The 24,797-nt window shown below is 44.2% G+C and overlaps 1 protein-coding gene across 1 annotated transcript in view; it reads left to right on the forward strand.

Annotated features, from left to right (window-relative positions):
• The window catches only part of MAPKBP1 (mitogen-activated protein kinase binding protein 1), a 154,273-nt gene extending 133,633 nt beyond the window's left edge, over window positions 1–20,640 (forward strand). Inside the window, 15 exon segments of the mRNA XM_040410984.1 lie at window positions 1,067–1,282; window positions 2,065–2,222; window positions 3,005–3,135; window positions 5,513–5,692; window positions 7,757–7,846; window positions 11,115–11,283; window positions 11,432–11,658; window positions 11,661–12,016; window positions 12,018–12,138; window positions 12,141–12,290; window positions 12,293–12,361; window positions 14,698–14,783; window positions 16,705–16,806; window positions 16,808–16,893; window positions 16,895–20,640. Coding sequence (XP_040266918.1) covers window positions 1,067–1,282; window positions 2,065–2,222; window positions 3,005–3,135; window positions 5,513–5,692; window positions 7,757–7,846; window positions 11,115–11,283; window positions 11,432–11,658; window positions 11,661–12,016; window positions 12,018–12,138; window positions 12,141–12,290; window positions 12,293–12,361; window positions 14,698–14,783; window positions 16,705–16,806; window positions 16,808–16,893; window positions 16,895–17,054 — 2,301 coding nt within the window. The 3' untranslated portion in view covers window positions 17,055–20,640.
• The last annotated feature ends 4,157 nt before the right edge of the window (window positions 20,641–24,797 follow it).

The raw sequence follows: 24,797 nt of genomic DNA on the forward strand, positions 1-24,797 counted from the left end.
TTGTTCTGGTCCCTCCCTTCTGGGACTGCTCTGGAACGTCCCATGGTTTCCTGTGTCCCCCAAGGAATATGGGCGAGAAAAGGAGACTTTTGTATTACTTACCAGTAAAGTCTCTTTCTCGCTCTTCCTTGGGGGACACAGCACCCGCCCTTCATTGGGTTACAGTTGTGGTTCCGGCTTGGTTGCCCCCGTTGGGGCTCGACAGTTCTTTTTCCGGTTGGTGGTTATCTTTCACTACTTGGACACGCAACTGGCAGTCTCTTCTCCAGGCTGAAGGGTATAGCTGATGGAGGAGGGGCTTACAGCTTTCGCTTAGTGTCACGCCTCCTAGGGAGCAGAGCTATACCCATGGTTTCCTGTGTCCCCCAAGGAAGAGCGAGAAAGAGACTTTACTGGTAAGTAATACAAAAGTCTCCTTTTTTGCTTTTGTCTTGACTTTATTAAATTATGTGCAACAATAAAATTCTCGCCTACATAAGATACATTTATTGCCAGGGTATAATCCTTGTGGTACTTTTGGGGAATTTAAGTGGAAGGTGAATATGTTGTTGATGTAAGGAAAGGGCATACTTCAGAAGAGGGGTGCCTTTAATACATTTTGAGAAACTTTGGCCCCCATGGTTGAATACCACTGGGCAGGCTCCTGAAGTTTCTCTGTGGGATAGAACACAGAGATTACTTATGGGCGGACCAGCGGGAAGTGAGGGAATTGATGTTTAGTGGGAGCTGAGCTGTGCTCTTCTCGGAACTACGACTGTATACCTGGAAAGTTAATTGGAAAACGGGGTATGTGAGGGGAACAAAACACTATTAGAAACTTTTTAGGAGAATGGGGACTAGGAGGACCTTAGATCATTATTTTCTTCTGTTTGTCGGAGTGTGGACCAGAATGGGAGGTAAAGGAGAGAGGGTTCTTTATCGACATGGCTTTGGCCTATGTTTGAATGCAGTGTACCTTTTGAGTTGTACTTTTGTATGTTGGCTTTGAAAATAATAAAAATGATCTGATAAAGAATGTACTGTATCACATCAAGCTTTTCAAACCTCTTTTGTTTCCTGTTTTAAGGATAAAGGATCGTCCCTTACCCAGCGCTCAGACTCCCTTGGTAAGACACCCAGGCAGCGTGTCCGCTGGTCTCAGCCTACTGGAAACATTGAGCTCACTGTGAAGTCCATGCTTGACCTCCGCCAACTAGAGTCCTTCTCTCCATGTGATGACCTTCTCGGGCACCAGGAGGATCAAGGAGTAAAGTTTGTGGAATCAAATGTGCAAGCTGACCTGGTAAGAAGAGATGTGCAATAAAGTATGTTACCCCGTTCATGTCAGCACTAGATTGTGATTATTTATGATAGATGTGCAGTTAAAAAAAAAATTACATTTTCAGTCAATTTATTTTCAGTTGTGTTCAGATAAAAATAAAAAAAAGTACCATCCTGTTTTCATTTGGACACCAGCGTACTGTAAAACACCATATTGATGGAGCCTCGGCAGTGCCGCTCTGGCACGCAGGAATGTATTGGGAAAAGTGTAGAAACTACACTTGTGCTTCTGTTCTCCCATTGCCAGCTTCATATGTTGGTCCTGGTGACATGACCTGTTTCCATGCCAATATTTTACATATCTCACAGCAACAGCATGATATACCGTAACTGCATCTGCAATGCTGCTTTGCCTCATGTACCCAATGATTCCCCCCAAAAAAAGAAAACGGACATCCCTGCAACTCTGCTGTCCAAGGACATATGTAACGTCCCCCTTACCTACAGTCTTGTTTTCTTTGGTCTTTATGATCTCTCTTGCTTTAGCTTTCCTTATTCACGTAAACGGCAATGTTATCCATAGCAATTCCTTATGAGATTCACTTATTGAAAGCAAATGTGCAGCTTAGTAAAGTCTGCACACTTCACAACTGACACTAAATTGTGTGTGTGTGTGTGTGTAAATATATATATATTAGTGTGTGTGGAATTACAATGTAAAAAATGTGATTACAATAAGTGTTCAGTATTTATTTGCAGTCATACATATGCTTTGCCGTAATTTAAATTCATTTCTTTTTCTAGGATCCATTTATTCCCATTGGCAACCATGCTCGTCCCAGGGTTATTCGGCTTATGTCATGTGAGGAAGGAGTGTTTAAACAGGAGTTGGATACACCGGATGGCAAGGAGTGCGTCATCTACCCGGAGATTGGAGAGGAGCAAACACTAGACCCATCCAGGTAGGGATAGGGGATTACACTGAGCCTGGCCCATTTACTGTATGTCTGTGAGCTACATAGGACTGACATCAGTACATTACAGATCCATTTTTATAGCAAGACGACATGGATCATCTCCAGCTTCCCTAGTAACATGGGGAAGGTGAGGAATCGGAGAAGTAAATAGGTGCACCTTCAATTTCTATTAACACTGTCGACCCATTACATTGAAATCTATGGATGTGCAGATAGAAATCTGATCTGTGACCTGCTGTAGAGGACACCTTATGGAATTCAGATTCCTGTGGTTTATTCCTGAGCGGCCATGTCCTTGTCCTTGTAACCCATCACAATAGATTGTCCTTGTTCAGATGTTCTGTACCTTCATTGTATCTGATATCCTATGTGTACTTACAGAATACTCCCCGTGGTCTAGTAAGTAAATGTGTATGCACATCGGGTTGCAGTCATCTCTGGTATCCCTTTGAAAACCTACTCAGCATCTTTCACAGCTCCACTTTAGACGGATGCCATGATGCTATTTGTATTTATAAGGGATGTGGTGGTGTGTTTTTTTTTGTTTTGTTTAACATCTGAACCATCAGAAATCGCAACTGAAACTACTTTGTCCAAGGGTAGGTAGAATAGGCTGTAAACGCAGTCCTAGTCGGGTGGACTATGGGTATAATACATACAATATAGCATGTTCATGTGGACCTTAATCTTAGATCTGTCTATCTGCTATGTAATGTTTTTCTAAAGACCTCTTCTACTTTCTAATAAATTGTTACATAATTTGCCAGTGAGTTTGAGGTGCAAGGCTTGCCTCATGGAGGCTACCCTGATGACATTCAGGAGAAGCATAGCCCGGATAGTGCCTGCTCGGTGGATTACAGCAGCAGCCGTCTGTCTAGTCCGGAGCATCCCAATGAAGGTAAGAAGCCACATTTGTAACACTGGTCCATGCTGTAGTTGTGTCTGTACAGCTATGCTTATTACCTGCTTACATAAAGCCATCTTAAATGCTTACACCACTATGGACCCAAACTGGGTAAGTGACAGATCACACATGGACTTTAACTAGTATCTTGATACAAGTATCATTGTGTGACTCGCTGTGTATGTGACTGTCACAGATGGCAAGCCTCGCTGAGTGCAGCATAGTGTAGTGACATCTGATTTCAGTGGTCTGTCACTTACAGCATGCACCGTCACTGCAAGGCCGATGAGGCTCACTGTCCACACCTTCCCCCGACTCTGGACTATGACAGGTTTCTTTCCTGTTGTGCATAGGGGGCAGTGAGCCTCTCGGACTGCTCTCCCTCACATCGCTGCCACGCACTGCAGTTCGGCATGTCAGTACTATCAGGTGGCTGCACACGTTGTGGATTATGCCTGGTTTTCATGCGGGGAAAAACGCATGACCGTGACACATGACTGTGTCCCTTTTTACGGATTCGCAAAACACTGATACCGTCTGTGTGCCTTCCGCATATAACAGAATAGAACATCCTTCTCCATGATAGAAATGACTATTCTTGTCCGCAAATATGGGCAAGAGTAGGACATGTTCTGTCTTTTTTGCAGGATGCGGACAGCGCGCTGTCCGAATTTTTTACGGTCCCACTGGAATGAATGGGGTCTGCATTTGATCCACAAAATTGCGGAACGGATGCGACCAGAAGAATACGATTGTGTGAATGGGCCCTAATACAGTACCAGCAGAGTGTATGAGATTAGCCAAATCTCATGTACACTTTGCAATTTTTTTTCCTAGGTGCGGAAATAGATTTTGAAATCTGCAACATGTTCAATTACATTTTAATTTTTTTTGCGGTTTTCACCCTTTTCAATGGAAGGGTGAGATCTATGGAAGAAAATTCATATCAAATCTGCACCAAAAGTGTGAATTTATGTGCATTTTTATTTTTTCTTCTGTGAGGATTTCCTGCTCATAAATCTGCATCATGTGCAGCCACCCCAAAAGTGCTGACTGCCATCCGAGAAGTGACAGACCGCTGAAATCATTGCGTCTGTCACTACCTTGTGCTGACCTAGTGCAGGTGACAGGTTCCCGTTAACCCGCTGACATTATGCAGTAGGATGCAGCATGGCGCTCTCCACTAGTCTTTGCAGTGCTGCAGCAGTGACTGGTCACAGTTCCGCCGCTGTTGGCACACCCACTGTGCCTTTACTGACATCCCATTCAGCAGAGCCAGCAATGACGTCACACGCCAAGAAGGATGTCAGTCAAGGCTTAGTGGGCCTGCCAAGCGCCAGGGATCTGTGAGTAGTCGCTGTAGCATCGCCAAGACTAGGGGAGAGCAGTGGGTTTATGATTTCACTTTCTCCATCCAACCATTTCACAAGGAGCCATACACATAATACCAATGGTTTGCTGGCAGGTTCACATACCAGATAGCGAAAATGTCACTGTTCTGTGACCAATTCAGTCTGCTTTTTATAAAATAAAACCATTTTCTTCAGAGTGAATAGATTATGATATTTTTTATTAAATGGAAATTATAATTCTATCAACTAAGTAGTTGTTAAAGGGGTTTAGAGCTGAACCCGGACATACCTCCATTTTCACCCAGGCAGCCCCCTGACATGAGCATCGGAACAGTTCATGCTCCGATGCTCTCCTTTGCCCTGCACTAAATCACGCAGGGCAAAGGCATTTTCTAGAGATCTGGTGATGTACTGGGCTGCCATGAACCCCGATGACGTCACCGGAACTGATGGGCGGGATTTACCGCTGCCCTAGCCAGTAAAACGGCTAGGGCAGTGCTATTGCCCGCCCATCAGAGCCGGTGACTTCACCGAACACACTGCCGGACGGATGCTTCCGCCCGGCAGTGTGTTATGATAAACTAAAGATCCCTTGCCCTGCGCGATCTAGCGGAGGGCAAGGGAGCACATCGGAGCATGAGATGCTCCGATGCTAGCCTCAGGGGGGCTGCTTGAGTGAAAATAAGGGTATGTCCGGGTTCTGCTCTGAACCTGGACAACCCCTTTAAATTCTCACATAGAAGAGAAGTGTGGAAACTTTTTGTGTAATATAATGTAAACCCATGTGACATATCGTCTATAAACCTAAGGAAATCAGTTTTCAGGTAAAATGAAATGTTTTTTGCCTCGTCAGTAACTACTGGTTGGCGTTGAAGCTGTTGTATCTCTTGTGCATTATGTAATCACGAGTATTGCATGCAAACACTGGAGTCCTCCATTTCAGAGTCTCATATTCCCATCCCACACTGAGATGTGTTTCACTTATGGTGCTCTCTTATTTTACCTCTTGTGCCAAGAAGATTCTGAAAGTACGGAGCCCCTAAGTGTAGATGGGAACTCGTCAGATCTAGAGGAGCAAGCAGAGGTTGAGGAGCTGGACCCCCCTTGCCTGGTTCTAGATGGTGATATCCCACAGACACCTGATCACGAAATGTTCCTTAAACAGCACTTTGGAAATCTTTCAGCAAACAATGGCCCAGGTTAAAAAAAAATTATTTTGTTTTTAACTTTGGAATTGGACCCCCTATTATAATACTAACCATTCCGTAAAGAGATGGAGCATTCCAGCCCCCGCTGTGCAGTGATGGAGGATTACACCGTTATCATTTATTGCATCCTTCTTTACGTTTTTTTTCCTTAATCCTCTGTTAATCCTTGCTTGTGGTTTATTCCTCTCTACTTCACCACTTCCCTAATCTGTTTCCACACTGCTTAATATCCTCTACACTGCCCTCCACCCTGACCCTTGTTTCTAACCACATTCTAATTTCATGTATGTGAATACAGTTTGTTGAGATTTATCTCTGTGAAATGGAGCAGATTTCAGGAACTGTGCCTGGTATTAGAGCTCAAGCTTATTTACTTGAGATGCAATGCCAGGCTGTTTCTGAGGATGGGGGGCACCCCTTTGTAATCCCTTTTAAAAGGGTTGTCTCACTTCAGCAAATGGCAATTATCATGTAGGGAAAGTGAATACAAGGCACTTACTAATGTATTGTGATTGTCCATATGGTCTCCTTTGCTGGCTGGATTCATTTTTCCATCAGATTATACACTGCTCGTTTCCAGGGGTTATGACCACCGTGTAATCCAGCAGCGGTGGTCGTGCTTGCACACTATAGGAAAAAGCACCGGCCTCTCTGGTGGTCGGGGCCATGGTATCGCACAGAGAGGCCGATGCTTTTTCCTGTAGTTTGCAAGCATGACCACCACTGCTGGATTACAGGGTGGTTGTAACCATGGAAACCAGCGATTGTATAATGTCATGGACAACTGAATCCAGCCAGCAAAAGTGGCAATATGGACAATCCCAATACATTAGTAAGTGCCTTGTATTCACTTTCTCTACATGATAAATGTCGTTTGCTGAAGTAAGACAACACCTTTAAAGGGGTTGTCTCATCTCGCTGCTACTAAGGCAAGATGAGACACAGTTCCGGCCACCTTCCACCCGGGATGAGAGCTTGCCGTGCATGAGAGCTGTACCCTTAGGGAAACAACAAGCTATATTGTTTCTCTAAGGGTACTTTCACACTTGCGGCAGAGGTTTCCGGCAGGCAGTTTCGTCGCCGGAACTGCCTGCCGGATCCGTCAAAACATATGCCAACTGATGGCATTTGTAAGACTGATCAGGATCCTAATCCGTCTTACAAATGCATTGAAATGCTGGATCCGTCTCTCCGGTGTCATCCGGAAAAACGGATTCGGCATTTATTTTTTTTCGGTCTGCCTATGCGCAGACCGGAAGGACTGATCTGGCATTGCGGTATTTTGAATGCCGGATCCGGCACTAATACATTCGGATCCGGCATTCCGGCAAGTGTTCCAGAATTTTGGGCGGAGATAAAACCGCTGCATGCTGCGGTATTATCTCCGTCCTGAACAGTCAAAAAGACTGAACTGAAGACATTCTGATGCATCCTGAACGGATTACTCTCTATTCAAAATGCATGGGGATAAAACTGATCAGTTCTTTTCCGGTATAGAGCCCCTAGGAGGGAACTCTATGCCGGAAAAGAAAAACGCTAATGTGAAAGTGCCTTAACTCAGAAACGGCATAGCTTGCTGTGCTACCCTGTTTTAGTAGATCTCATGCACAGCAGTGAGAGCTACTGAAACAGCAGAGTGTCGGAGCTGGAGGTTGTCAGAACTGTGTAAAGGATGGCATTTGATGGAATCTCCATAGCTTGTATCACCTCCGAGTATGAGAGGGAGCGTCTTAGGGGGTCAAACAACCTTGCTAATATCTCACTCCAATGAGTAAAGCTTTCCAATAGGACACTCCAAATGCTTTAATTAAGTTAACTTTATTTTCAATTTGATTTCTAATTCTTTTTGTTTTTTTGTGAGCCTAAATTTACTTTGAGCCGTAATAATTCAAAATCTTACGAGCCTCCTTATTGATATGACCGCAATACATTGTGTGTTTGGACAGCTAGCCAAATCAGAATATTTCAGTAGGTTATCTCACCATGTAAGAATATATATCTGTTCACATAGAATGGTGATAAATCCATGTTAACACTATTATTTTTCATTTGTAGATGGACCAGTTCTGATCTCAGAGAGGAGTGAATGTGCCAGCATTTCATCAAGGTTTCTTGCAATGGCACAGGTCCCAGTACTCAGGTTAGTATGTAAAAAGTGAATAGAAAGAGATAGTCAGCCTTTATTTAAAGGAGTGTCTCTGCAATACAAACTTGGGGCCCTTGCACACGACCGTATGCCCTCCGAGACATACGGTCCGTGAGCGGGCCATAGATCCCTGAGCGGCATTGATCGTGCGCACGGGAGCGCATAGCATCATAGGTTACAATGATCTTATGAGTGCAGGACAATAGCCCCGCGGGCGGCCCAAAGTGCACAGTATCATTGTAATCTATGATGCTGTGTGCTCCTGTGCGCACGATCAATGCCGCTTCGGGACATATGAGACCGTATGTATCTAAGGGCATAACGTCGTGTGCAAGGGCCCTTAAAGAGGACCTTTCACCGCTCCTGACATGCCTGTTTTAAATAGCTACATGCATTCCCCCTGTAATAACAATTCTGGAACATCTATTCTTATGGCTCTGTGTTGTGCCATTCCTTTATTATTCCTGCCAGACGTAATTAATGAATTGCTAGCAGTCTGCAGTAAGGGTACAGAGGGGAGGTAACCAGTTGTCCCTGCACAGTCCACAGTCTGAAAATGGCAGCACTGATTGGATAGAGAGTCTGTGCAGGTGCACCCCCCCTATTGGTTACCACCCCATTCATTCATAGCTTCTAGCAGAAATAATAAAGGAGCGGCACAACAGGGAGCCATAAGAATAGATGCTCCAATATTGTTATTACATGGGGAATGCATGGAGCTATTAAAAAAAGGCATGTCAGGAGCTGTCGGTGACAGCTCCTCTTTATGCCCAATTTACAGGATAGGGAAGAAGTATCTGGGGTATCTGACTGCTGGGACACACACCAATCACAAGACCAGGGGTCTCGTTTCCCCGAATGAATGTGGAGGTTAAACATACACGCTGGTGCTCCATTCACTCTCTTGGGGACTTGGCTATCTCCAGCGGTCCCAGAGGGAGTGAATCGAGTGCCTGCCACTCCATTGATTCAGAGAAATGGGACATTCAAATCATATGATAGAACCTTAAAGGGATGTCCAAAATGTTGATTCTGATGACCTATCCTGCCCCCCACTGATCAGATGTTGATCTACTTTGAGGATACATCATCAATATTAAACACCCGTAAAACCCCTTTTAAATTGCTTCTGAAATTTTAGATATTTGTTTAAACATGAGCATCCACACACATCCGTAGGATAAGTCTGTTAATAAGCTGCATTCAGAGTCTTTAAAGGGGTTCTCTGGGAACTAAATAAAATGGCCACCAGCAACCTGTCCTATGTGAGCAGGAGTGGTTGCCTCTAGTTGCAGAGCTGCCTGGGAGGCCTCCCTGCCCACTGCCGGGTCTGATACAGATGGTAATCTTGTGATCCTGCCTACCCTACAATATACCATAATGGCTGAGCAGCCTGACAGGAATGCACACTAATGTAAATCTGTTTTCTGCAATTTTTTTCTGAAACAAATAACCAGAGCCTTAAAGTACATTACGATTCCATATACTGATCAACGGCTATTCTTGAGGGTTGGAAAGACCCCTTTTAAAATGGTATTCAATTGAAAGCCTATACATTTTTTCTATATATTATTCTGTATGAATTCCCTGCGGTTTTTAAGAGCTCTGCTTGCTGTATGTAGTTCAAATTATTCCAATGGATGAAAAACTATCCAGGTCAAGTGATATCACACAGACCCACTGAACGTTATTAGAAATGGCTCTGATCCACTTTAAGCGGGATTTTGTCAGCAGTTCCATAGTAACATTTACATGTGGAGTTTGTATATCATTCCTATACACTGAAAGGACATTTCAACAGCATAAGGGCTCGTCCACACGACCGTTGGTGGCCGTGCTGTGAACCGCAAATTGCAGTCCGCAATGCAAAGGCACGTTTTGTGGGGCAGACACATGGGGATCGCAGACCCATTCACTTGAATGGGCTCCGTCATCCCTCGGTTCCGCAAAAAGATAGAGCATGTTCTATCTTTTTGCAGTGCGGAGGCACGGAACGGAACCCCAGAAAGCACTCCGAAGTGCTTCCGTAGTGTTCCGTTCCGTATCTCCGGAAAATGAATGGGTCTGCATCCGTGATGCAAAATGACAACGGAACGGTGCCTGTGTATTGCGGATCCGTAAATGCGGTCCGCAACACGGGAATGGGACACCAACGGTCGTAGGAACGAGCCTAAGGCTGCATTCCTGAAGTGTTTTGCAGTCCGTACACTGTGGATCCAGAAAACCTAGTTACCGGCCATGTGCACGCTGCATCACGGTGCCGACCCTTTGACTTCAATGGGTCTGTGCCCTGCATGTTGTGGCAAAGCAGAGGAAGCGTCCTATCTTTTGCAGCATGGCGAAGTACAGGACATGTCCTATACTTCATAACATGTGGAGCACAGACCCATTGAAGTCAATGGTTCCACACAGTGATGCGGTGTGCACATGGCCAGTAACTGTGTTTTGCAGATCCACGGTTTGCTGACTGCAAAACACTTGCGCCTGTGTGACTGCGGCCTAATTAGCATGCTAGAGATTTGGAAATCCACATCATGCTAATTTTTTCGCTGCATGTGGGTGGTGTTTTCAAAACCTCATCCCCATGGACAGACTGGCCATAGACCCTACAGGGAAGTTTCCCAATGGGCCAATGACTAGAGGGCCACCCAAGCCCTCCTCTTGCCTGCCATCCAGCTACATAAAGATCTGATGCTCTCAGCATTTTGTACTGCACTGTGGCATTACTGGTCCTGCCTACAACAAGGGGCCACTTTAAGTTCCCAGTCTGCCCCATCCACTGTATTGTACTGTAATTTGCTGCACATTTAAGGTGTGCAATGTACATCCGCCATGTCTGAAGTCACTAACGAGCCGTGCTCCATTGTGTGACTCTATATCTGTAATAAACTGTACGTATTTGTTAATCATTGTGCATTTATACTCTGCAGTCGCATTACAACTTATAAACAAATGTATAAATTGTAACTATAATTATGTGCAGACGGGCTTGAAATAGATAAAAAATTAGTGAAAGAAGTTTATCCAGCCGTTTAGGCAGACGGTTGGTCTATGGAAAGGCACATTGATGTGTTTTTAGAATATAACCCCTGTGCTCTCACATGCTGGATTGTTGAACCGCAGTTCATTGCACAGTCGACAATCATTATATTGTCCGGTGCTTATGTACAGCATTGATTCCGTACAATAAGACTGCGAAGAGCGTGCTAAAATAAATTGTCATTCTTAATTACTATAATTATACACTTTTACATTTTTTTTTTTTTTTCCATTCTGGGCCCAGCACTTGCCATTTGTCTGATCAAGAGGTCAGTCCAGACTGTAATCAAAGTCCATTTGAGTATCCCACAGTGAATGGCATCAATGCTCGGGTGCAAGATATTTCCAGCCCGCTCAAACCAACCTACCAGAGAAGAGGAAGCAGCCAGCAGATATAAAGATGGGCAAAGTCGGGCCCTATTTAACTCTGTTGTTTCAAACATGCGGAAAACGCAGTCCGTTCATGATATTGTTCAAGAAGGTAAGAGCAAGATTGGATTTGTTTAGAAGCCTTCGCTATCTTCTTCTCTGTTCTTTTTCTGTAGTTTAGATTACGGTCAATTACCTCTTACTATTAGAAGAGCCACAATAAAAATATTTGATGGCTCAAGAAATGCCATTACTGATTTACTTTCTATGGAATCTGTTGCAGTCAAAATGCGTCCACAGACCCAAACTGCTGCAGAAAAAGAGCAGAAGGCCATACGCCGACGTACGCTGCCGGAGACACTAATGAAAACAGAATGCCAGTCTTCACCATTCCAGTCCAAGGATGTAAACAGCTGAAGGGTAGATCCTATATGAACCCAACAACTAGCTCCATCGCCAAGATCTCCCGGAGTGTATCTGTCGGAGACAACTTGAACATTGGGGAGGCACAAGAGACGTCCATTGGTTCTGAGGGGAAAAACATTTCTGAGACGGAAGTAGTGCTGTTCATGTGGAAAGGAGAAGAACCAATCCCATTGAAGGACAATATAATAGTCAAACCTATCCTGCAAACCAGTACAAATGGCTGTTCACCAAAGACCTTTCAGACAAAGAACCGAGCACATTTGACTCTTGACATTGCAAAACCTTTACCAGACCGGCCTTTGCTTTCATTAGTAGAAGTAGGAGCTCAATTGAAATGGAATCACAAGGTCGCCAAGATCCCCTGGCTGTAGCTGGAAACCTAGATCATTGTTTACAGACTTAACCTGCAAGAATGACAATCAATCTTCAGGGGTATGTGAGAAAGGGTCAGACAGAGATGCCAGTCCTAGGAAGGACATCCTGGAAGAAACAGTTGCAACAAGCCTGATATACATGAACCCATAGACAAAGTGGACTTGAGTCCAGAAGGATTTAGGCCTATTCATAGAGGGAGAGCTTCTACTATTGGCCACACTCCCGATCATCATCCAGACTGTGTCCTGTTGAAACCATTAGACCTAGATCTCCCTCAGTTGGTGCAGCATCTACTCTAGACTCAGGTGGGCACAGAGGTCAAACCTTGATGGTCTCTCCCTTTCTATCTCCTGTTTGTGTGGGTGACCTCAAAACTCCATCTCATCTCCCTCCGTCCAGTCTCTGGCCTTTTCGTCTTGTCCACGCCTGTCTCGTTTCATAATCCACTCTCAGAATGGTGAGGCACTTCATTTCTTCTCTCTGATTCTGCTACCCAAGCTAAGTCTGTTACTGTTTTATGTTTCCTGTATGAGTTGTCATCTCCTTCTATATGTTTGTAATAAATATTGGTAGTAGATGGACAGATGAACCTTGTTGATTTATGCAATCTATACCTTCAGGTACGTTGTTACCATAACTTTTAGGCTACTTCACACTTGCGTTGTTGTTTTTCGGATCAGGATGTCTTCCGTTCCGGCAGCATTCTGTTTTGTGTCCGGTCGTAAAAAACGAAAAAAAAAAAAGCATCCGCACTGAAAACATTGTAAGTCAATGGTGCCGGATCCTTTTTTTTTTTTAGGAGCGTAAAAAACCAAATCCGTCACCCATTGACTTTCAATGTATTTAGCACTGGATCCATTTTTTTCCATTTTGGTTTCAGACAACGACATCCTAACGGAACTGATGCATCCTGATGTGCAAAATCAAAACGGATCTGTGTAATTCCGGTATTGAGATCCGCTTCCAGATCTCAATACTGGAATTAACAATGCAGTGTGAAAGTAGCCTTACATATGTAAGGGGACTTTTATACATAATCTAAAAAAAAGTACAATAGGCATGGACTAACAGCGACAGACTGGTACAGTAGGGGAGAGGACATTAATATATAAAGGAAGGGGGAAGGAGACAGCAGATAAGGGTAGAATCTGCTCCGATAGTAGTAGCTGGGTTATTTTAAGGCATAGCCTTTCCTGAAGAGGTGGGTTTTCAGGTTGCTTTTGAAAGTTTTTTTATTTTGGGGGGGGGGGTCCTGATGTATTTGGATAGTAAGTGTAGAGCAGAGAGGGAGGTCTTGTGAGAATCAGAGATTACGAGTGGGGATGTATCAGGAGACGTCTGAGATTTAAGAAAGGGACAAATTGTGGGTGCCCTTGTATGTGTTATTAGCATTTTGAACTGATTTCACTGGGCAATGGGGAGCCAGTGAAGAGACGGGCAAAGGGAGAGGTAAATAAACCAAGCAGCGGAGTGGAGGATGGATTGAAGGGGAAGAAACAGCCACCGAGGAGGCTCTTGCAGTAGTCCAGGCGGGAGACGATGAGAGCATGCGTTAGCATTTTAGTTTACTTGGGGTTCATGACGTAGCGGATAGTAGAAATGTTTTTGAGTTAGAGGAGGTAAAGGTTTGTATGACAGGGCAAAAATTTCCCCAAGGCATTAGACTGGTGAGACTGGAGAATGCATGGAACTATTGCCATATTACTGTGATGGGTATGGTGTGGAGGAGGGGGTTAGTTACATGTTGAGTTTTAGAAAGCAGGGTGGAGAAGGATATATAGTAGCTGATGGAAAAGAGTGGGATTCTCCATAGCATGGAAGTGGCTGTATCTGCCATCATAAGGAAAAGATAAGGTTGAGAGTGGTAAGGGAGTCACAGTGCGTGAATATCAAGACGTTCTGAGTTTATTACAAGGGTGTGGACTGGAGGAGAAGTTTAAAGACGGTGAGTGAGAGTGTAAGTAAATTGTGGTCAGAGAGAATAGATGGGGAGCAGAAAGGGGATTGGAGGCAGCAGAATGGTGTGTGGCATATGGAAGACCTCCTGATGATGGCAGGGATGTCAGTTGAGAGGATGCGTTGGATAAAGGTAGTGGTGGGGCCCCGGTGGACAGTAGAGAACAGTTAATTGGATGGGGAGTAGATGAGACAGAGTAAACTTTAAGGGGTTTGTGTCAAGTTTAGAAGTTCTCCCTAGCCAGAGTCCAGCAGTCAGACCCCCAGCGATCAGTTAGTTACCCCCTATCCTGTGGACTCTAAACTTGCCACAAACCATTTAAAAAGGAAATGTTTGAGTTTAAGGATCAATTATTTGATAGAGATGGGAGAGATTGTGGTCCTCGCCCCTGTTACAGGGACCTGTCGGTAAGTGCATGCAGCAGGGGAGTCGGTCATGTTTCTGTGAGACCCAGAAAGACGTGAAGGAAAGCTTGATGCAATCAGAGTGCGGTTCTAAAGTGCTCTGTAGAGCGGAAATAGGAGAGAAGGGGTTAAGGGGTTATAGCTTTATTGTGAAGCAAGGTTCTACTAGTGTGATTTGCTGAGGGGTCCATCATTAGGAGATATGTCTCCAGCAATAATAAGAAGCAAAGGGTGGGATAGTAAGTGACATTATTATATATCTCCAATCTTTCTCTTTCAGCACAAGCGGTCAGCTTTGAACAGTGTGAAATGATTGCCTCTGAGCTGCAGGACAGCCTGCGTCGGGCATTGAGCCTTTATCGATCAGTAAGTAAATGTATCCGGTTGTACCTCTGTACATTAGAGGACTTGGTGTATTTACCTTTAAAGGGAATCTGTTGGCTCCAAACTAGAGTAAGTCGTGTAAGTGATGTCGAGTCTGTTATGTCATTTCTCTCTTTCATACTCATTCGTATTCTGACGCTGTGCAGTAAAATGCATTGAGAGGACGACTCCTTGAATCCTCTCCATTATGTGAGTGAGCTCGGGAGTCCTCTCAATGTATTTTACTGCTGCTTTGTTGGAGCACAGCGTCCGCATCGCAGGGCAGTATGAAGATAAAAGTGACATAACCGGACCTCGGCATCACTTACAACTATCCACCGCGTACTCTAGTTTGGGGGGTGTTTGGAGCTGACAGAGGAAATTGTTGTAGAATCTGGTTCACTTACATGCGCTCCAGTAGGGGTATTAGAGAATAGTGCTCAGTAACAAGAATGCTTATCTATGCAGTTTATAGAGCTCTATGGCAGACATTCTTTCGTGTTACATTTTATGATGTTTAGACCCATTCTTACTAAACACAATTAACCGCGCGCGATACAAAAAAAGTGTGCAACTTGCTGTCATGCAACTGTTTTAGAGCCAACGTCACAGAAAAGTAGCCGGCGAGTCATGTGCGACTATATTAAAGGGGTAGTGCAGTGGCTTAATATTGATGACCTATCCTCAAGCATTAACTCCCGGCACTTCTGCCGATCAACTGTTTGAAGCGACTGAGGTGCTCATGTGAGCTCTGCTTTCTTTTCAAATGACCTTTGCGTCGTCTCCTTTGTAGTCTAATTATAGCTGCTCTGTCCCATTCAAGAGACCGGGACGAGCAGTTGTAATTACACTGCACCACTGCTGCAAATGAGATGACGTGCAGGTAAATTTTAAAGAGAAAGCAGCTCTTGCATGAGGGCCATGGGGGCGGGGGGATTGTCCCATCGCGGCATGCTATTATTTGCACACATCCCACCCCGTCACCGGATTTTGATCCGAGCAACAGGGAGATGCAGTGCTGGCCGTGCAGGGATTCGGAGCCTACACGGGTTCCGGGGAGCAGCAAGTATAAGCCATACAAGTGCCGGGGCATTGAGGGGGGAGGTTATTTTAGATATCTGATTAACCCCTTTAAGAAAAGCTAGAAGTCAGAATTTGTTATCACAAGTGTCACTTGTAACTTTTTCAATAGGGAAATTGAGGTTGAATTACAGTATTGATTGCTTACAGGATAGGGGGGTCCTGTGTCACCATGTATGATACTGGAAACAAAATGGCTTTAGGTGACAAATTTCTTATAAAGCCAAACAAGACAACCGCCAGAAACTATATGCACCAAATCTCAAATATATTAACTCTAACAACCACTGAGGAACGGTGTTAATAATATACACTGACCAAAATATAAAACACCACATTATGCATGAGCTGAACTCAAAGACCTGAAACATTTTCTACACACACAAAAGACCGATTGTTTCACAATCTGTGTTAGCGAGCGCTTCTCCTTTGCCGAGATAATCCATCCCACCTCACAGGTGTGGCATATCAAGATGGCTGATTAGACAGCATGAATATCGCACAGGTGTGCCTTTAGACTGCCCACAATAAAAGGCCATAATTGTGTATGTAGAAAATGTTTCAGATCTTTGAGTTCAGCTCATGCAAAATGGGAGTAAACTGAAAGTGTTGCGTGTTTCTATTTTTGGTCCGTGTAATTGATACAGGAATTATGAAAAAATGGATCCATTTAATTCTGGTATTGAGATCCTCTGCCGGATGTCAATACCGGCATTAATGCAAATGTGAAAGTAGCCAATACGGGCTCTTCGTTTTGTGGAGAGGGATTGTACATTACAGAATGTCGGTGAGCTGGAGCTCTATAAAACAAGTCCAAACCTTCTGCCCCGTTTCTCTCCTACAGGTGACCACCCCCGGCCCAGCAGCTCACTTGGACCATGGTAAAATAGCAGGCCTCCTGAGTGCAACATTTGGCATGGTAAAGCGGGAGCTGGATTCTCTAAAAGATCCAAGAGGCCGAGGCTGCAGTGAATGAAGATTTGTCTCCACAGCACGAGGACTGCAAGGAAAAACTTGAGCCTTCAGTTTCACATGGGGTCTGAGCAACTGGGTGACGATAAGACGCTCGCCCTCCTGCAGCAATACTCTGAACTTTTACTTCAAGCAGTGGAGAAGAGGATGGATAATAAAACTGTAATCCTTACAAGAGAAATGTGGAATACATCATCGTTCACACAAGGGGGTAGCGCTTAAAAAAATAAAATACTGCGATCCAAAAATCAACAAAATGCAACTAAATGGTTATATAAACCAGCAACTGCAGACATGGTTCTGAGTTACTATAGACCAGCAGCACTTCACTTTTTGGTTTGGCCCAGGGCTAGAGTTCGGTTTTATGATTCAACCTATGACCCTATACAGGTCACCTACGTTGTGGATATGGCCGCTGAGCTGAATGAACACTCTCATGGCTGCCTTGGCTATAAGTAGGTTACCTGTACACTTCATCAAAGCCTTGAATAAGTATTATATCTGTGCATTATATATATATATTTTAAATTATTGATTTTTAGCTTTAAATATTTCTGTGTTTTATTACGTTCTGACGTTCCCCCCTCCCTTAAAAACTGTTCTTTTAATCGGGTTCCATAGCAAGTTTCTAAGGGCTGGTTTCCGGGTGTGGTGAAATAGCCCACCTCAGTTCTAGTCTACGGACTATTACCGTTAGACCAGTTACAATTGTATGTGTGGTTCAGGACATGCGGCTCGTGTGGTGGCCACATCTCCTGAGCAGACTGCGACTGGGCTGACCTGAACTCGCTGCATCATAGTGATGTATGGTGCTGTGCGTTCCGGCCCATGTCACTGTAGGAGTCGGGTAGAAACTCGCAGCATCATGGATCACGATGATGCAGGGAGTTTCGGCCAGCCGAGCCACGGTTGCAAATGCGTGTGTTAAACTGTCCTCACGTGTGTATGTATGCCTTAGCCATGTCCTGTTACATCTCACCCGTTAGAATAGCGTTTGTACTACCAGCAGGCAGAGGCATATGGGTAGTGTAGTCCTATCGGCCGGACCTCGCAATATTGCAATAAACAATCCCATTGGTGAAAGCGGATGTATCCGATCTTGCAGCCATTTTGTGTATATATGATTGCGGCCTATACAAGCTGATGCCGCTTAAAGCCTTATCTATATTAACATTAGAAGATCTTGAGCATTCAGTCATCTTGCTCATAATAGGGTTGCTATTCTTATGTGCTGCTGATAAATCTTCTTTCAGTGTGGACATTTTACACGCCCTGTATCTAGGGAGCATCTGGCAAGTATGGTTTACAAGTTCAGTGATCTGGTTCCTTCATGTTTTTATTGTTAATTGCATTTTTTTTTTTTTTTTTTGCTACTAGAATTCAGTGTATGAACCCAACCTAACAGGGGCCGCTGCAGGTAAACAACGAAGAGCGCTACCTCCTCTTCAGTCAGCTGATCAGTGGGGGTGTCGGACCCCCGCCGATCTGATATTCATGACCTATCCTGAGGACAGGTCATCAGTATTATAAATGCGGACAACTCCTTTTAAGGTGGCTATAATATCACATACGGCAGGGGATCTGACCTGTGTAGCTTCCACCAATTGCTAACGCAGAGTGTAGGCAAAGCTAGAAAAGCAGTGTGGCGCCCTACTCCTAGTGTCAGCTCAGCTGTGTGTAGAAAGCTGAATAGTGTGACCCAACGGAGTCCATGCCAATCATGCAAAGATGAAGTGGCACGGCATGCCTCTACTGCCTCTGTTGTCTCGTACCAGCGACTGGTGGTGGGTGCAGTAGTCGGGCATATTTCAGTCCACTAGTATATATCCTGAGAAACCCCCCTATTCAATGAGCCTATAGATCAGGAGGTATCAATAGGCATCAATACCAAACCATCTAAGAATTTAGCCAGCAGCACATTTCTCGCTCCCTGAATGCCATACACTGTCTGCACCATTTCATATATGCAAAAGTTTTCGCCTCTGCAGTTGTACTTCTACCCAAATCCTAGCATCTGTGAGGACATTGGTTGTAAACTGAAATTTGCTTTCTTTTTCTCTTTATTTAATACAAACGTCACTAACAGTGCAGGGACCTTCTGTGCATTTACCCATGTAGGTTTTTTTTAATAGTTGATTGCTGTAAGTTGTAGATGGTATTTGTAAGTGTTCTAATATAAAGCATGTGTGGTTCTGGACATAGAATGGACGGGCTTCTGCAGTTGGGCTATATAACAGGTGTGATGGCGCGGTAGAGCTGTATTAACGTAATGTGCCGGTCTGCAGGTGACCGATCGAGGCTGGTCCTCTGAGAGCAGAACGTTAAAAATGTTCTATTTTTTATTTTCATAAGTTGTTTTGCAAGTTGGTTGATGATACAAATATATTTGCTGTATTCGCTGTGGGCTGCTGAGCTCCACTGCCATGTACTGGAATAATAGAAATATCTGCCAGTCCTGGGGTTTGTGTTGTGGGTTTTTTATAGATGGTTCTAGATTTTGTAGAACAATCTTTTCTTGATATATTTCAGTTACTACTGATGTCCTCATAGGTGTTTTTATAGGATTTTTATCTATGCATTTAAACTTCCTCACCACAACCAATCTTTAGTTTTTAGGACCCTCAAATCTATATCCACTGTTCATCTGTCCTGATGTTCAGATCTGTACAATAATGGCTATGAACCAACCCCCACAGAAGGCGTTGTGAAACGAATCTACACTTACCTGATTTCCCTCATTCCCCCCCACCCCCAAAATTTCTACTTAAAACTAGTTTACAATGCCCTGATTTTATCAGGAAACTGAGCCATTTTGTAAATAGTAACCCGGCCACCCCCTCATGCTTCAGACTTCTAGGCTGGGTCACATCCGTGGTACGTAGGCAGTGTTCTGTATTATAAGACATGTTTCACAAAGACATCTCAGAATGTACCCTCAGAAGAGGCCTGGAACGTGGACCCCACCAGCAGCCTTTCTTCTGAGCCTTTCATGTTGAAAAACTATGACTAGGCTCAGACAGGAGTCAAGTGTGTTACAGTCCTTTACTTGGGTGTGGGACCCTGCACCCATGACATTGTCTGGCATATCTTTGTGATGCGTAGAAATATGGACTATGAACATGCGGCAACTGTCTTGGAAGAACCTACAAGTAGATTAACAATCCCTATATCGGTGATCTGTCTGAGTGGAATAAGTCAGTAGATGGAAACTGGATTCTTAATGCTTATGGATTCCATCTATGGAGTTTGGCCATCGCTAATACCCATGTATTACTGTTGTAAATAGTGTAATATAAACCTGTAATAAAAGAGAAACAAAAAGGTCTAAAGGTTCTTGATATAAAGTTTTTCGGAGCATGGTAATGAGATGCATGTAACGTCTTATAGAGAATGCTTAAGTCATGAGCGAGCTGCACGCATGTCCTCCTCTGCAAGCATACAAAGCACTCGTGCCCCTGAGCTAATGGGAAGTTATAATACCCTCAGCTAGCAGAGCGTGCTGGTGGTAGTAGTTCATCCGCCACTGGAGAAACAGTCAGCATTCAGCATCAAGTTATATCCATTTGCCCCACTGTTCACTACAGCAGCTACTGGTTCTGGCACAGCAAACATGACGCTCCAGTACATTTTTATACTTAATATATGGGAGGAGAGTACAATTTTAAATTGTACCTTTTTTTTAAATCAATTGGAGCAATTGTTACGTTTGGTTGCACTATGACTTGCCTCTTTCTCCTATTATGAGAAGAAGGGCAGTTTTTTTTAACTATTACTTTGTATTCATGTCTTAAACCCAATAAAAGTGTGAATCTTTTAGAACTTTGTTTCTTATAAAACATGTCAAATTGTCTTTTTGTTCTCCCTGCACTAAAATGCACAATAGTTAGGTGCAAAAAAGCTGTTCAAGAGATGGCAGAAAATGGTATTGGTCTTGGTCCAGGAACTAAGGCCCTCGCTGAACACGAACACCCATGGACTTTACTGCTAGTCAGAGACATGTGCCCAGAAGATGCATCATCATAATTTATAGAATAACTTACAGCTTTTGTTAAATGGAATCTGTCAGCTCTGAAACCCCCCCCCCCCCCCCAAACTAGTGTAAGCCTTGTATAGTGTAAGTGATGCCGCGTCCGGTTAGGTCATTCATATTTTCATACTCGCTTGCATTTCGATGATGTGCTCCGACAAACCAGCAGTTTGTGTGTGTGTGTGTGTGTGTGTGTGTGTGTGTGTGTGTATACGAGTCCTCTCCATTGTGTGTGTGTGTGTGTATACGAGTCCTCTCCATTGTGTGTGTGTGTGAGTATGAGTCCTCTCTATTGTGTGTGTGTGAGTATGAGTCCTCTCCATTGTGTGTGTGTGAGTATGAGTCCTCTCCATTGTGTGTGTGTGTGTGTGTATGTATGAGTCCTCTCCATTGTGTGAGTATGAGTCCTCTCAATGTATTTTACTGCTGGTTTATTGGAGCACAGCAAGTGAGTATGAAGATAAAAATGACCTGACCGGCCTCGGCATCACTTACACTATACACTGCTCCCTCTAGGGGTGCTTCAGAGCTGGCCTCATGCACACAGCCTTATTACCTATTCATGTGATATGGAACAATCATGCAGCTTCCATACTGTGCCTCAGTTTTATATGACAAATACAAAAGTAAAGATTCATAGGAGGCTTCCCTGTGGTAAGGAAGAGGCGCCTCTTCCCCCTAAGCTCAGAGGAGCCAGTACTTCACCTTTTCTGTTTTGAGTAGGTGAATGGGATAGTATCAGGGCCGGTGCAAGGACTTTTGCCAACACAAGCGAAGCTACATTTTGGTGCCCCCTCCCCCCTCGCAGCAAACTTGGCCCTGGTCCCGTCTGCAGCAGCTGGCTTCTCCTCTGTGTGGTCCTTAGACTGTGGGCATCTATTAAAAATGGTGTATTCCCAGACGACTCTTAATACCCTCTAGTTGTTCTAGTAGGAGCTGTCGATGAAAGACACTTATTATCCAATACTAATACAGACCTTCTATAGTGGCTGACCCGCCAAGGATAACCCCTTTAACAACTAGTGCATATGCAAGAAATGCATATTATGAAGAAAGTGTAAATTAGAGATAAACATTATGCACAAATACTGTATATTATATCAAATAGCTCACATCTCACCTGCCTGTTATCAGTAATTACTATAAAGTACCTACCTGTCTTGTGATTCTTTCCTTGAGGTCGATGGGTAACGTTCCATCATCACACAGGTCATTTGTCACCTGTATAAAGATAACTGTATGATAATAAGTATGTGCTATAGAGACTACTAGCTGAAACACACTAGCGCAATAATAATGTATGTGAGGGGCAAAGTAAATTTGAAAATGACCCTCTACACCCAGGGAAAACCCTAATTTATAGTCAGAAATACCATAAGAAAGGATGAGCATCAAAAAGTATTCCTCATACCTGTACCTGACATATGGCTGTTATATGAGAAAGATGTCTAGAAGATATCAATGAACAGTGTAGATGCAATATATGAATATTATATGAGAAATAGTGGACAAACGATGTATATATTATGCACTAATATTGTCAATCACCTTGTGTCAGGAAAATACTACCGCACCTCTGCAGATCTAGAACGTCTAACTCGCCTGCTTCTTATCATGAATTAATATAGAATTTGGGGCAGCAGCCCCTTCCCTCATGGTTTGTTGAGCTCCAAAGGATCAAATATCCCTGATCACTAAATGATGGCATATTCCAGCCGTATGCCGTCAATTGTGGTAAGCATGGATCCCATGACAAAACACGTGTAGTTTAGCATTAACTAAACATGAATAAATACTTTACTTCTAATACGAGTAAAGCTACTTTCACACTAGCGTTCGGAGCGGGTCCGTCTGATGTTTCATCAGACGGATCCGCTCCGATAATGCAGACGTTTGCATCCGTTCAGAACGGATCCGTCTGCATTATAACTTCTAAGTGTGAAAGTAGCCTGAGCGGATCCGTTCAGACTTTACATTGAAAGTCAATGGGGGCGGATCCGTTTGAAGATTGAGCCATATAGTGTCATCTTCAAACGGATCCGTCCCCATTGACTTACATTGTAAGTCTGGACGGATCCGCACGGCCAGGCGGACACCCGAACGCTGCAAGCAGCGTTCAGGTGTCCGCTCGCTGAGCGGAGGCTGAACGCTGGCAGACTGATGCATTCTCAGTGGATCCGCCTCCACTGAGAATGCATTAGGGCTGGACGGCTGCGTTCGGGGCCGCTTGTGAGCCCCTTCAAACGGAGCTCACGAGCGGACACCTGAACGCAGGTGTGAAAGTAGCCTAACTGCACATGGCACTGCTTTGTGTGCCGAAAATCCACAAGAAAGCTGCACACGAAAAATGAATACGCTCTATCATGTTGGTGGTGTGTTTTTTCCCCGTAGATCTCAGTTTTCCATTGAAAAGGGTAAAATCCGCACAAGAAAAACACAATTGACATGCTGCAGATTTTAAAATCTGCAATGCAAGTTAATTTCTGCACCCAAGTGTACCTGAGATGCACTTTGCTGGCACTGTATTACGCTACAGTTTCTCTGCACCAGACGCTCTGGACTCAGGTATCACGTTTAGGCTAATTTACTGGATTAGACACTTTGAACACAAAAAATTTGCTGTTGTTTCAAATTGAGGCCTTCTCCTCTCCTGCAGCATCAAGGTGGATTTAGACGGGACGATTGTGGGGAAGGAAGTGTTGCTTCACGACAGTCGGCTGCTCGTTCAGTGAAGGAGACTGCTGCCTTTACATGCGGGTGATCTCCTTTACAGTATGAGGATTCGCTATTGCGATCCCTCATCCTCATACAGAATCAGCAGATTGCTGATTAGACCACACGATCGGCTGCCCAGAAACTATGATCGGTGGTACCTGCACAAGCGACAGGATTACCCGGTGAACAAGCGTTTCGCATTCAACGGGTGATCGGCGCACGTTTACACAGGCAGATTGTCGGGAACGACCATGTGCAGGAATGGTCGTTCCCGAAAATCTGGATGATTATTGGCTCGTGTAAATGCAGCTTGAGGCTTCATGCACACGACCGTTGTTGTGTTCCGTTGTTCCGTGATCGGTTTCAGTTTTTGTTTCCGTGTGTCTTCCTTTATTTTTGGAGGACCACCAGACATAAAGGAATGTAAAAAAATGTCTAAGGAATAAAACGGACCACGGACGACAATCTTGTGTGTCTCCGCGTTTTTTAGCGGTCCATTGACTTGAATGGGTCCGCGAACCGTTTTCCCGCGAAAATAATAGGACAGGTTATATTTTTTTGACGGACTGGAACCACGGATCACGGACGCGGATGGCAAATGGTGCATTAGCCGAGTTTTCAACGGACCCATTGTAAATCAATGGGTCCGCAGAAAATCACGAAAAAACGGCGCAACGGACACGGAATAAAACAACGGTCGTGTGCATGAGGCCTTACTCTTCCATCAATTGTAGCCTTTACCATTTGTAAACCTCAAAGGAAACGACAAAGGAGGAATTAGCTAAGAATTGTATAATTCAATATATAGTTTAGTCCAGAATATTGAGGCTGATGGCCTCCAACTAGTAAAGGTGCCCAAAGCATATAAAATACGAGTAGACAGCCGTTTCCAGGACTGTAATTGACAATGCATCCACTTAAGGGCAGATGTCTTGTACCAGGACAATGACTATACAGAAATGTCCATGCTCACGAAAATAAATTAGTAGAATAGTTGTAATGCAAAGGCATCAGCTATTTAGAATACACAAAATACCCAGGACAAACCAATGTGGGGGTCCCTCTTCCTGGCGCCCCGCTGACCTATTTTCATAGATACTGGTGAAATACACCCCCCTCCCCATGCATGGGCAGCAGAAACCACTTGGCACAGAAGCTTGTGCTTACTAGCACCCACATCACACTGTACATCCCTGGACACTTCCATGCGGTGTTAAATGCAG

Source organism: Bufo bufo, chromosome 11 (genome assembly GCF_905171765.1).
Source record: "Bufo bufo chromosome 11, aBufBuf1.1, whole genome shotgun sequence".
Taxonomy (NCBI): Eukaryota; Metazoa; Chordata; class Amphibia; order Anura; family Bufonidae; genus Bufo; species Bufo bufo.